Source organism: Carya illinoinensis, chromosome 4 (genome assembly GCF_018687715.1).
Source record: "Carya illinoinensis cultivar Pawnee chromosome 4, C.illinoinensisPawnee_v1, whole genome shotgun sequence".
Taxonomy (NCBI): domain Eukaryota; kingdom Viridiplantae; phylum Streptophyta; class Magnoliopsida; order Fagales; family Juglandaceae; genus Carya; species Carya illinoinensis.
In genome coordinates, this window is record NC_056755.1 from 34546489 (window position 1) to 34561173 (window position 14685).

Here is a 14685-nt window from a genome sequence, read left to right on the forward strand (position 1 = left end):
CTGCACCAACCAAGCCTATTAACCCGATTAAAAGGTTCTCAACTCCTATAAATCAGATTCAGGCCTTGGAGTGGAGGACAGTCCACTACTTAGGAAGTGCGAAAACTCTACCCTAGCGAAAAGGGAAGAGGAATACGCCATCTCAATGGGATTGGACCTTAAGACAAAGCAGAGGGTTACGATGCATTAAATGCGCTCACTAGAGGATAATGCCACATTAAATGCATTCTCGAGAGGGCCACGCCACATTAAATGGGTATGGCGGAATGGATTTCAAGAGGACACCCTTCCCTCTAACCTCGGGCATGGCTGCCTGGCCCTCGAAGCCAGGTATAAAAGGAAACCTCCAGGTATTGAATACAGGTTATGCTATATTTACTCATTACTCTTTGAACTCTCTCTACTTTGACTACTGTCTTGCACATTTCCTACAAAGTATTTTACTGACTTTAGCATACGAGGCTCCCCCCGGCCACTCAAGGGCCACAACCTTCGCTCTTAGTGTTTTCGTTGTGTTTATAGGCCCAAGACAAAAGACCAGGACTATTGAGAGCCTAACCAAATGGTGTACGAAACACGATGTTAATAGTGGCGCCGTCTGTGAGATCCTTAAACACTTTTGCGTGTCATTCTATGCCTACCAAAACTCATTCTCAGACAGTTTGAGACTAGGAGAAAGCAATGCTAACAAATATGGAAGCCAGACTAGCGGCAATGGAGTAACAGATAGAGAAGCTGATCACTAAGGTGGGTGTCCTTTGTGAGGAAAACAAGACTCTCAAGGATAATGCCCAAGAATTGTTGCAAGATTAAGAACCCAAAAATAATAAGCATAACGGGCCTAGAAACACTGGGGGAGGCAACAAGGAAAAGGAATAAAGGAAGAACATGCAAAATAAACTAGGCAACCTCAAGGGGAAGTATAAGGATATGGCGAGGAAAATGGGCAACTTATTGTCAGTAGATTAGCTGCTTGTCAGCTCAGGCCTGCCATACAATGCAAAAGTGATGACGGTACCTCTATCGTCAAAATTTTGGGTCCCTACTGTGGAGATGTATGATGAGACCAGGGACTCGGTCGAGCATTTTGAAACCTTCAAGGTGCACATGACCTTGCATGGTTTCCATGAAGAGGAGGCCTATAGAGCCTTCCCCCATTAACCTTAAAGGGAGTAGCGAGGGTGTGGTTTGGTTCCTTGGCAACCGGCTTTATAGAAAGTTTTGGGGAGTTGGCCTGCCTATTCTCCAAGCAATTCATGGCAAGCAGGGAGGAGGAGAATTCCTGCAACATTATTTCTCACCATCAAGCAGGGGGAGGAAGAGAGCTTGAAAGCATACTCAACCAATTTCAATAAGGAGTGCAAGATGGCAGAGGACCAGGATGAAAAGATCAAGTTGGTGGCACTCCTAGGGGTAGTGTGGCCCTGGTCTGTATTCATGGTAGAGCTGGCCAAAAGAATGCTCGCCACCCTCCAGGAGTTCATGGCACAAGCCAATAACTTTATCAACTCCAAGGACATGCTCCATGCTCTAACTGAGCCAAGGTAGAAGGAGTTAGCGTGTGACGCTCCCAACTCCCACGTACGGATACTTGGAAATCGAGACGTCGGGATGATGACAACATGGGTGACACATCCCTTCGCCAAGTGCCAAGTGTGTGTATAAGCAACACGTGTATAATAGAAATAACGCAGCGGTAATTAAAGTCCTATAACTAAGTACCAAAATTTTATTTAAATACAAACCCACTTAAAATAAGCGTAATAAAACATTACATGTTTAACACTATTTCAAATCCAAATTACATAACATAAAAACAAGTAAAATAATTTTCAAAAGTAAAACAACTCCAAGACAATAATCTAGCAGAGCCACCTCCTCGGGCTTAGCCTCCCCCTCCTCAATCTCTGTATCAAAATCTACAGTACCAAAAATGGTGCCGCAGGTAAGTAATAACCCAAACGCTACAAGATAAAAATATATTATACTCAACAATATGCATGAAAGATGCCAAATGCATATGTCCCAAAAATTCATATTTTTCCATGCACGCCAAAATCTCATTTTGGCCCAAAACATATCCTTTAAAACAAGTCCTTGCCATTATCTCAGATAATGGCCCAAACCAAGAAAACCACAATTTTTTCAGAAAATGGATCACAATATTCTCATACAAAACCTCGCCATTTTCCTAGAAAATGGCCCATATCCAATATCCAAAACCAGTTCCAATTTAGTGCATGCACCATGATCTTCCCTAGGGATCATCCGCACACTCTAGCTCCTGTGTCACACAGCAGGTAATGACTATGCATGTGACAATTAAAAGAGCGATACATAGTCTTGCGCCCAGCGCGTACCTAGACCAGGCCATCCTCTAGTCCCTGCCAGCCGAGGGACCACAGAGTCGACACAACAGCGTTACCATATCATGCGATCCGATTGTTGCCCAGCGACAACTCAGGGGATGTCACTCAGTATTATATACTCCTGAGTGACCAGAGGAGCTCCACCGAGATAAGACCCCATCTCAGCTTAAGGTCGTGACACACACGCACCTGAAAATTTATTTACAGCTGAAAATCCATTTTTCACAATAATGAACACATGCACACGCATGCACCATGCAATGAAAACCTCAAGACATAATTTAACCAATGAATCTCAACATCAACAACAACCAAACAATTTCATCCTCAAATCCATCTGACCCCCGACCCCTCGAACTCAGTCTAGAATAACCAACTAGTCACAAAACTATTGTTAAAGCAATAATATATTTAAATATAAAATAAAGTTTGAAAAATACTTACAGTGCTATATAATAATTTTTGAAGGATCAACGAGATGAAATGAGTGAAGTAAAAGCAACGTAACAGTGTAAAAAAACTATAGCTGTAGGTTGTAAAATGCCCACTTTTGAATGGGGGCGAACCAAGGCTTGAAATTGATAGGGAATGACTTAGAGGTGTTTGTGAAGCTAATGGAAGTGAAGGTTGGCCGTAGGTGGCGGCGAAAACGGCAGTAGAAGGCCAAAAATCTCAAAACGGAAAGTGGGTTGGTTGAGCTTCACCGGTGATGGATCAGAGTTGGGGTTGGGTGGGTTAGATAGTTGGGTTGTCGATGATGATGTGGTGAAGAAGTGGTGGCTAGAGGTGGAACGACGGCTGCGAAATGGAGGAAAAACAGTGCAGCTTGGAGAAGCCCACGTCGGCTCTAGGTGGTCTGAAAATTGAGGGAGGTGATCACCAACTGGAGGGGAGTCGATCGGCTGGGGTGGAGAGATGCACGGCTGGCCAACAGCGCTGCTACGGTGGGGCAAAGAAAATGAATGGGAGGGAGGGGAGAGAGTGTCTCGCGGAGGAGAGAGAAACCGAGAGAAAATGAGGGAAAAAGAAAGAAAAAGAAAAAAAAAAAGAAAAAGAAAAAAAAAGAAAAAAAAAAAAAAGAAAAAGAGAAAAGGAAAAGATGGAAAAAAGAAATGAGGTCTAGTCCTCACCTCTGGAGTCTAGAAATTGATCCAACGAAAGCAACTTTAAAAGCTATAAATTGAATAAAATAATTTAAACACAATATCTGACTAAAATATAATAATTAACTAGTGAAAACTAACAACAAAATTTTCAATCAAAAAATAAACTAAAATAAATTAAACAGTAATCTAAACGCAAAATAATAATTAATCTTAAGAAAGTACCTTAAAATAAATTTATCAATTAAATAAATCCAATTAAAATGAATTTTAAAATGACGAACTAATTGAAATAATTTAAACACAGTGACTTTATAAAATAAAATATTAGAATTCAACAATAAACTATTTTAAAATAAATAGTACAATAAAATAAATAAAATATAAATAAAAACACTACAATTCAATATTATTAACATAAAATAGTTAAAGACCAACAATAAAATAATTCAAGCTAGATAGTAATTTAAAATGCGAAATAATTATTAATATCAAGAAAGCACATTATTTAAATCTCAAAACTTAAAAATCATAAGACAATACAATGAAAAATACGTTTAATTTAAAGTAAAAGAACAACTAATTATAATAATTTTAAATAATCATTCAATAGAAATATACGTAAATACGGGGTATCACATAGAGGGGGTTGACAGCAAAGGGAAAGCCTCGACTAGGAAACCCGCTCACGAGAAGGCAGAAAGGAGGCCATGAGAAGGATGGAATGAGGAGCCCGAAGCCCTACTCGAAGAATGCCAGATACCGGTTGGACCGCTTTTTGTTCTCCATCCAAAAGGATGAGTGCCAGCCCACCCAAGAGGACAACCAAATAGTGCACCACCACTGCACCTATCACTAATCAACCACCCATAACATAGACGATTGTTGTTCCGCAGGGAAGAAGGGACCAGGTAGATCGGTCAGTGCTGAGATGTCCCCCTATTTGATAGTGTGATATCCCTATTTTACGTGTATTTTTATTGAGTGATTTTATTTAAATTATTATAATTAGTGATTTTTCTTGTTTTAAATTAAAGGAGATTTTCGTGGTATTATTTTATGATTTTTAAGTTGTGAAACTATTTTAATATGCTTTCTTGTTATTTATTATTGTTTTGTATTTAAATTACTTTTTTAATTTAAATTAGTTATTTTTGGGCTTCAAAATTATTTTGTTTTTTAGATTTTATTATTTTATTTTATTTTATCCCTTCATTTGATTATTTGATTTAACTTGTTATTTTAAAAATAATTTTCGTTGGATTAGTTTTATGACCCAAGTTGTGAGGGTTGGATCTCACTTCTGTCATTCGCTTTTTATTTTTCCTCCTCTTTTTCTTTTCCCGTTTTCTTCTTTCTTTTTCTTTTTTCTTCTTTCTTCCCCTACTCTTCCTCTCTCCCGTGTGACCAGCCCCCCTCCCTCTCCGTCCATTTTTTTGTCCCACTGCCCGGTCCTTCATCTTCCCACCGATTGGCACACCCCCTCCAATTTCCAGTCCCTCCAGTGCCCCCATTAGCCACCGTGAGTCCCATCAATCGGCACGACTTTTGAGCTGTTTCGCTAGCGTCGCTCCACCTCTAGCCATCACCAAGCCCTTGCCGACCTTACCCACCCATTTCCAACTCCGATCCGTCGCTGGAGCAACCACCACGGGCTAAAATCCATTTGGGTCATTTTTGTCTTCCACCACCGTTGTTGCCACCACTCACGGCCAACCACCACTTTTACTAGCTTCCCTAATACCTCTAAGCTCTTCTGTATCAATTCCAAGTTTTAGTTTTTTCCCATTAAAAAATGGATATTTTGAGACCCACGGCAACCGTGCATTTTGCACTGTTACGTTCCTTTTCTGCCACCTGTTGTAGCCCATTGATCCTCTGAAAATTATTTTATAGCATTGTAAGTATTTTCAAAACTTCATTTAATATTTAAATATTTTTTTTAACAATGAATTGTGATTGATTGGTTGTGCCAGACTAAGCTCGAGGAGTCGGGGGTCAGATGGATTTGAGGATGGAGTTATTTATGTTTGGATGATATTGCATTTATTGGATAATTTGTCTTGTCATTTGCATTGCATGGTACATGCATGTGTATATTAAAAATGAAAATTGTCGTGTAATTGCATGCATGTTCATGCGCATATTTGGAAGACTAGGTTTTTATATGACAAAAGATTTTAAATGTGTTTGAAATTAACTAATTGAACGGTTTTATAGAGAGTCACTATAGGGATGGTGGTAAACAGAGACGGTAGTAGAGTCCCGCCTGGGATTCTCACCTACATTGCACGCGTAGGGATAGTGGTAGAGTTCCGCCTGTAATTCTCTCCTACAAACGGACTTCTAGGGATGGTGGTAAGTAGAGATAGTGCTAGAGTCCCGCCTATGATTATTGTCTGCAGTGCTCTGATGGTTGGTTATTGTGGACCATTTTTTGGGAAAATAGCTGTTGTTTTAATGGATTGGGTTTTTGAGCCAAAATGAGATTTTGGCATGAGTTAGAAAAAAAGTTATTCTTGGGAAATGATGATTTTCAGGAGATGCATGACTCGGTTTCGAATGTGCTTCCAAGTGTAGAAGTGTCAAGTTTTATTAAGGATAAGTCCAGGATCGTATTCCACAGGGACAATGGGTTATCAAAGCGTATAAGAGATTTGTGAGTAACAAATGAATCAAGTATGAGAGATGAAAATAAAATTCAAATGCAATGCAAAAAGATAATCGAAGTTGAAATTAGAGTTTCTAAAAAAAACAAATTAACGAACACTTGGGTTGGGTATGAGACTCTCTTTATTTCGGATTCTAGATAATTTTCTTGATTAACAATCCAGTCAAGGCATTGATGTTGCGACTAAATTCAGACTCAAATTAATGAACCAAAAATTTAGTGCAGTTTTACCTGCAAGTATACAGGTGTTGTAGTATCTTACAGGATCGAATCCACAGGGATTGACTTTTGTAATAAAGAAAATAAATTCAGACAATGAAACGAAATTACTAAAAGAAACGTACAATCGAATATAAAGATATGGATAAAAACTAAGGTTTCGAGGATCTGTCTAATAATTTATGATATTGTTTCCGATCGATTTACTTCAATTAAACTAGAATAATGATTTCGTTTAATTGGTAGATTTAGCATTTAAGATCGAGAAAAACAGACGCTTATGATTGAGCGTGAACGATTGATGATTAAAACATTTATAAATCTATTTGAATACCACAGGGATTCCTTAAGCATTCACTGTATTCGGAAATCACAATGAATCAAGACGAGTATATAGATATTCAAAATAGCCAATAATAAAATCCTTCAATCGATCAAGTTCGCAAAATAAATTTTATGTGGATTCGGAAACAATATTTAAATCATTAAACTTCACCTCTAACCTTAGTATGAAAATTTAGCCAACCATATTCATCACAAGTGCTATAAAAATATTGTTCAGGATAAAATTAAAATAAAATACAATGAAATCACACAATAACATAAAACTGAAAAGAAAAGAAAATAAAATAAAAGTTAAAACTCCCTCTCCGTTTGGTGTCCTAGCTGCCTTTTCCATTGCATATTCTGTCCAGCAAGTAGCTCACGTCCAGCTGTCGATAACTCCAATTTATATGTTTGTTCACGTCAAACCATCTCCTTCTAATGCAGCATTCTCCAGCTCCCACTGAAAATTTATCAATTTCTTCCAGCCGACTCACTCAACTCCCTACACGTCTCACTAGCTCCAAACTCATGCATCGACTTTTTACTCTCCAATCAAACTTAACTTCAGCCAATTACATTCCTTCACGTCTGCCCCTCAAATCCTACACCCACCGACTGCTTTCTTTCACTTCCAGCACAAAATCTCAGCACAACATCTCCTCTCTACTTCAGACCGACCCTAATCCAGCTCCAGAAAATTCTCTCAGCATCTCTCAACTCCCTACGTACACCTACTGCACCGACTTACTCCTTTTCAGCACACAACTCTTTCTTCCACTCACACGTTGCACGTACAAGAATATAGCTAGAAAACAAATAAAATCCTTGTTGAGGGAAAAATGAGCGTGTTGGCATATTCTTGTGAAAACCTGTGTAAAATAGTGTTGTAACAAGTGTTGTTGCGGAAGGATTGAAGTGGGCTTGAAGTGTGCTCATTATTGGTCAAAAGAAGCGACTTCGCTCGACCCTCGCTCGACAGAGCGCTCGAGCGAACTCAGGCAGATTCAACCGCTCGACCCTCGCTCGACATACGGCTCGAGCGAACTCAGGCAGATTCAACCGCTCGACCCTCGCTCGACATACGGCTCGAGCGAACTCAGGCAGATTCAACCGCTCGACCCTCGCTCGACACTGAGCTCAAGCGAACCCAGGCAGAGTGTGTCGCTCGACCCTCGCTCGACACTGAGCTCGAGCGAACTCAGGCAGAGTCGACCGCTCGATACTCGCTCGACATGGCGCTCGAGCGAACTCAGGCAGATTTCGGCGCTCGACCTTCGCTCGACCCTTCGCTCGAGCCAATGTTCCAGATCACTTACAATGTAGGGTTTTGAACGCCTCATTTGATGGGAACTATAAATAGAACATGTTAGCTTCTGTTCTAGGGTGGAGAATCAGAGCAAAAACCCTAAGGGCCTCCAAGAACATCTTAGAGCAATCTCTCCCCCATTTGATTGATTCTTTCTTGGAAAAACATTTCTCCACCACAACATACACAAAAATCAGCTTTTACTTGAGTCCATTGAAGTGGACATTTTTGTTGGCCGGAAGAGTCCGGAGCTGCCGTTGATGCAGAGATCGAGAGGTTCTCGTGGGAAGCTATAGGAAGGTAGGAGTTCCGACACTACATGCGTGTAGAGATCGAGTGGGTCACTCGTGGTGTTGCAAGCCAAGTTTAGCTACTACAAAGGTTTTGTGAGTGTTCTAAATTGGTTGTAACAAACTAAAGTTTCTATAGTGGATTTGAGGTGGTGTCTTACACCCGGAGTGGTTTTAGATTTTGAAGAGGTTCTTCAAATGAGTTTCCACTCCGTGAACAAAATCATGTGTTGATTATTTGTGTTATTTGTTTCATTTATTATCTGCTTGTTTGATTAATTTTCAAAAGGCCATAAAAATTAGATTACACCTATTCACCCCCCCTCTAGGTGTAGTGTTGTGTAGAACCACTGCTTTTTCAATTGGTATCAGAGCGGGTTCACTCCGCTAGGATTTAGTTCCTGAGTGTGATCCTGCTGTAGTGGTTTAAATGGGTAACTGTTTCTAGCCCTTTATTCAGGAAAAATTACATGAATTTTTTTTTTTCAATTTCTTTCCTTCTTTCTTTCTTCTCTCTCTCTTTTTTTTTTTTTATTTTTTTTATTTTTTATATAAGGCTCGGTAGTCCTGCAGTTTACTTCTCCTGTTTTAAATCAATGAACATTAATGAGGAACACTACAAGTATAAGCATGTGCAAAATGTTCTTTCAAAACTTGCCTTTCATTCTATACAAATCAAACTAATTCTCATTTTTATAAATATCGCATCCCGGTGTTTCAAGTCACTCTTCAAGAAAATATGATGCATCATAAGTCATGTTCTATGCTTAAGGTTGAAAATAAATCTTCACAAAATAATTCCGCTCAACTACTCCACCAAGATACTCAAATTTCACAAAAATACCAGAAGTGTGTGTTAATCATTTATGTTTCAATGCACCTCACAAATTTTTTATTTTTTATTATTATTTTTTATTTATTATTTTTATTATTTTTATTTTTTTATTTTTTATTTTTTTTTGGTACTAACACATTTTTCACAGAAAATCCTCCCCCCAACTAAATGTGACATTGTCCTCAATGTTCAGCAATTGAATGTTTGATGATATATGCTATACAGACATGAATTGGAGCAAGATAAACACTGCAGAACATATATTGAGACGAAAATGATTAAACAGAGAGGAAAGAATTCACCTGAGATACTCGAGTGCACACAAGGAGTAGATTTCTGTCAAAGTTAAAAACACAAAAAAAAACAAAAGAAAGAAAAACCAAACAAACAAATACGGTATATACAATGAAGAATCAGAAATTAATTCTGATAAGCAGGATCCTCCAGAGTAGTGGACTCAACCTCTGGAGTAAAATCATCCAAATATGGTTTCAATCTTTGTCCATTAACCTTAAAAACATTACCATTCTCTGGATTTTCTATCTCAATGGCCCCAAAAGGATAAACAGTGTTTACAACAAAGGGACCAATCCATCGGGATCGAAGTTTGCCAGGAAACAAATGGAGCCTTGAATTATACAACAAAACTTTTTGTGAAGGCTCAAAAGATTTTCGAAAAATATTTTTGTCATGAAAAATTTTCATTCTCTCCTTGGCAATACGAGAGTTTTCGTAAGCTTCATTCCTGATTTCTTCCAACTCATTAAGCTGAAACTTACGAAGAGAGCAAGCTTTATCCAAATCAAAATTAAATTTCTTGATTGCCCAGTAAGCTTTGTGTTCCAATTCCACAGGTAAGTGACATGCCTTTCCAAAAATGAGTCGATATGGGGACATACCAATCGGGGTTTTAAAAGCAGTACGGTATGCCCAAAGTGCGTCGGTTAGTCGTAAAGACCAATCTTTGCGACTTGGGTTAACCGTCTTTTCTAAAATTTATTTTGATCTCCCGATTAGATACCTCAACTTGGCCACTTGTTTGTGGATGATAAGGGGTAGCAACCTTATGAGTAATACCATATTTTCGCATTAAGGCCTCGAAAGGCTTATTACAAAAATGTTTACCCCCATCACTGATAATGGCTCGAGGTGTTCCAAACCTTGATAAAATATTTTCTTTCAAAAATTTCAGTACCACTTTGTGATCATTGTTTTTGCATGGAACAGCCTCAATCCATTTGGACACATAATCCACAGCTACCAAAATGTAGAGATTGCCAAAAGAAACTGGGAAGGGTCCCATGAAGTCGATGCCCCAACAATCAAATATTTCAACAACCAAAATTGGATTTAATAGCATCATACTCCGGCGGGTAATACCTCCCAACTTTTGACAACACTCACAAATTTTACAAAATTCATGGGTGTCCTTGAAAATGGTAGGCCAATAGAAACCACATTGCAAAATTTTAAAAGCAGTTTTCTTTCCAGAAAAATGGCCACCACATGCCCCAGAGTGACAAAAAGATATCATACTTTGAAATTCGTTATTGGGAACACATAGTCTAATTATCTGATCTGGGCAATACTTGAACAGATATGGATCATCCCAAAAGAATTTTCTTACCTCCACAAAAAATTTCCTATTATCTTGTTGAGTCCAAATGTGAGGAATTTCACCTGTAGCAAGAAAATTAGCAATGTCAGCATACCATGGCATTTGAGATATACCAAAAAGTTGCTCATTTGGAAATGTGTCTTTAATAGGAACTGTCTCTATGGAATCTGATAGAACAAGTCTAGATAGATGATCAGCAACAACATTCTCAACTCCTTTTTTATCTTAGATTATCAGATCAAATTCTTGCAGCAAAAGAATCCATCTAAGCAACCTGGGCTTTGCATCTTTTTTTTTTAAAAGGTACTTTAACGCAGCATGATCAGTAAAGATGACAATTTGAGATCCGATCAAATAAGAGCGAAATTTGTCAAGTGCAAAAATTACTGCAAGTAGCTCTTTTTTAGTTGTTGAATAATTCATTTGAGCACTGTTTAAAGTTCTACTTGCATAATAAATAACACAAGGCTTTTTGTCCTTACGTTGACCCAACACAGCTCCAACAGCATAATCACTAGCATCACACATAATTTCAAATGGTAAATTCCAATCAGGTGATCGCATAATTGGGGCTGAAATCAACATACCTTTTAGCTTTGTAAAAGCTAACTCACAATCATCAGTCCACACAAAAGAATTTTCTTTTGACAATAAATTGCACAAAGGTCTAAAAATTGTGTTGAAGCCTTTGATGAACCTCCTGTAAAAACCTGCATGACCTAGAAAAGATCTGATATCCCTGATGTTCTTTGGGATGGGCAATTTAGAAATTAATTCAATTTTGGCCTTGTCCACCTCAAAACCTTGAGAAGAAACAATGTGACCAAGAACAATCCCTTGAGTGACCATAAAATGGCACTTCTCCCAGTTTAAAATCAAATTCTTTTCTTTGTATCTAATCAGCACTTTTTCCAAATGAGTTAAACATTCATCAAATGAATCACCAAAAATAGAAAAATCATCCATGAATATTTCAACGAAACGCTCTACCATGTCACTGAATATGCTCATCATGCATCGTTGAAATGTAGCAGGAGCATTACAAAGTCCGAATGGCATCCTTCGATATGCAAAGGTACCAAATGGACATGTAAAAGTGGTCTTTTCTTGATCTTCAGGAGCAATCTCAATTTGGTTATATCCAGAATAACCATCTAGGAAGCAATAGAATTTATGGCCCGCTACACGTTCAATGATTTGATCCATGAATGGTAGGGGAAAATGATCCTTTCTGGTGACAGAATTCAGTTTTCTGTAGTCAATGCACACACGCCAACCAGTAGTAACTCTAGTTGGGATCAATTCATTATCAGCATTCTTAACCACAGTCACACCAGATTTCTTGGGTACCACCTGCGTGGGACTAACCCATTTGCTGTCAGAAATAGGGTAAATGATCCCTACATCCAGAAGTTTTAACACCTCTGCTCTGACAACCTCTTTCATGTTGGGGTTCAGTCTACGCTGCATTTCTCTAGAGGGTTTAGAATTGTCCTCTAGATAAATCCTGTGGGTACAATCAAAGGACTGATACCTTTGATATCAGCTATGGTCCATCCTATTGCCTCTTTGTGTTCAATGAGAACACCAATTAATTTTTTCTCCTGAATTTCATCCAGTCTTGATGAAATGACCACTGGTAATGTCTCTGCTTGGCCTAAAAATGCATATTTGAGATCAGCAGGTAGAGGTTTCAAGTCGAGTTTTGGTGTTTGCACACTTGAAGGGAGAGACACGACATCATGAGGTGGTAATCCCTCAAAACGTGTTCTCCATTTATCAGTGTCCATTATAGGAGTAGATTCTAGCAAAAAATTCATAGATGCAAGTACAGAATCATCATCAAAATTTACACCATGAACCAAACGAGCCTCAAGTGGGTCCGAAAAACTTGACAAATCAAATTTATTTTGAACAAGAGTTTGGATCAGATTTACTTCATGCACATCATCATCATCACCAGGTTGTTTACAAATATTGAAAATATTCAACTCCAAAGTCATGTTGCCAAAAGATATTATCATCACACCACTCGTACAATTTATTAAAGCATTTGAGGTCGCAAGGAACGGCCTACCCAAAATTATAGGAATTTGAGTGCAAACATCAAAGACAGGTTTTGTGTCCAAAACAATGAAATCCACTGGGAAATAAAATTTGCCTACTTGAACTAGCACATCCTCAACTATCCCTCTTGGTATTTTAACTGAACGGTCAGCAAGTTGGAGTGTTACCTTGGTGGGTTTAAGTTCACCAAGACCCAACTGCTCATATACCGAGTAGGGTAGGAGGTTAACACTAGCTCCGAGGTCAAGTAAAGCTTTTTCAATTCTAAAATTTCCAATCACGCAGGAAATTGTTGGACAACCCGGGTCTTTATACTTAGGAAGAGAATTGTTCTGGAGGATGGCGCTTACCTGCTCAGTGAGAAAAGCCTTCTTCTGCACCTTCATCGTACGCTTCATTGTGCATAAATCTTTCAAAAACTTAGCATATGATGGAATTTGTTTGATTGCATCCAACAAAGGAATGTTGATTTTTACCTGTTTGAAAATTTCAAGAATATCAGCATTTTGAACCAACTTGTGAGAATGTTGCAATCTTTGGGGAAATGGAGCAGGTATTGGGGCTTTCACGGGCACATCCAATTCAACCTTCTCAAGTTCACCATCACTTTTGGAATTTAAAGAGTTGTTGGTCTCATCAACTTTCGTTGTTGAAATACTCTTATCAATTATTTTTCCACTGCGTAGAGTAGTGATGGACTTGGCATGTTCAAATTTTGAATCAGAGGGATTTGAATTTCTTACCTCAAATTTACCTTTGGGATTCGGCTGAGGTTGAGCAGGAAACTTACCCTTTTCTTGAGCATGTAATGCAAAGGTTAGGTCGCTAATAGAACTTCTCATCTCAGTAATGGCCTGCATTGTCTGAGTGTTGATATTTGCTTGTCCCTGAATAAAAGCCTGTAATGTTTCCTCAAGGGTTTTCTTATGTGGAGGCACATAAGGACCAGAAGAAGATGGCCCTTGAGGATTTTGATTTTGATTTTGATTGGACTCATTCCTCCAACTAAAATTGGGGTGATTTCTCCATCCAGGATTATATATTTCCGAATAAGGAGAAGAAAATGGTCTCCTATAGGAATTCATGACATTTGCTTGTTCGTGCAACACCTCTTTAAAAGCAGGGATTGTTGGACAATCCTGAGTTAGGTGTCCACTAATCTCACAAATGCCACAATTTTCTTCTTCTTTTTCACTGGCCTTAACCGGATTTACCTTCCTAAGTTCCGTGGCTTCGACTTTTCTTGTCAGACTTGCTATCCTAGCATTCACATCATCATTTCCTTTAAGAACATACATACCTTCTTGAGACATGGCACTGAGTTTGGGCTTATTTAACTGATCAGAACGATCTGTGTTATCCCAAGATTGGGCATTTTCAGCTAACTGGTCAAAATAGTCCCAAGCGTCATCAGGATCTTTATTTAGAAAATCACCATTACACATCATTTCTACAAACTGACACATTTGAGATGTTAAACCTTCATAGAAGAAACTAATGGTGCGCCAAGTTTCATAGCCATGATGTGGGCAAGTTAGCAACAATTCTTTAAAACGTTCCCAACACTGAAAAAATGTTTCATTTTCCTTTTGAGAAAAATTCATAATATTTTTGCGAAGAGTGTTGGTCCTATGAGTAGGAAAAAACTTTTTTAGAAATTCCCTTTGCATTTCTTGCCATGTGCCAATAGATCTTGGTCTCAAGGAGTTCAACCAATTCTTAGCTTTTTCTTTCAAAGAGAATGGAAACAACTTTAATCTAACAACGTCATCATTGATAGTTTGGTTTTGTAAAGTTGCACAAACTTCTTCAAATTCTTTTAGATGCAAATAAGGACTTTCTGAATCCAAGCCATGAAACTTGGGAAGTAATTGGATTAC

The 14685-nt window shown here is 38.4% G+C and overlaps 1 protein-coding gene and 1 non-coding gene across 2 annotated transcripts; one reads left to right on the top strand and one right to left on the bottom strand.

Annotated features, from left to right (window-relative positions):
- Positions 1-1096: 1096 nt before the first annotated feature.
- On the bottom strand, positions 1097-13305 carry LOC122306441 (the record flags this gene model as incomplete). Its single annotated transcript, XM_043118870.1, has 4 exons — positions 1097-1282; positions 9583-10055; positions 10699-10800; positions 12993-13305. Coding segments are annotated over 4 exons (1074 nt in total), but the record flags the coding sequence as incomplete, so codon positions are not given.
- A 1015-nt stretch (positions 13306-14320) lies between these two features.
- Positions 14321-14424, top strand: LOC122308634. Its single transcript, XR_006242153.1, has one exon. It is a non-coding gene; the product is annotated as a small nucleolar RNA R71 (small nucleolar RNA).
- Positions 14425-14685: the final 261 nt, after the last annotated feature.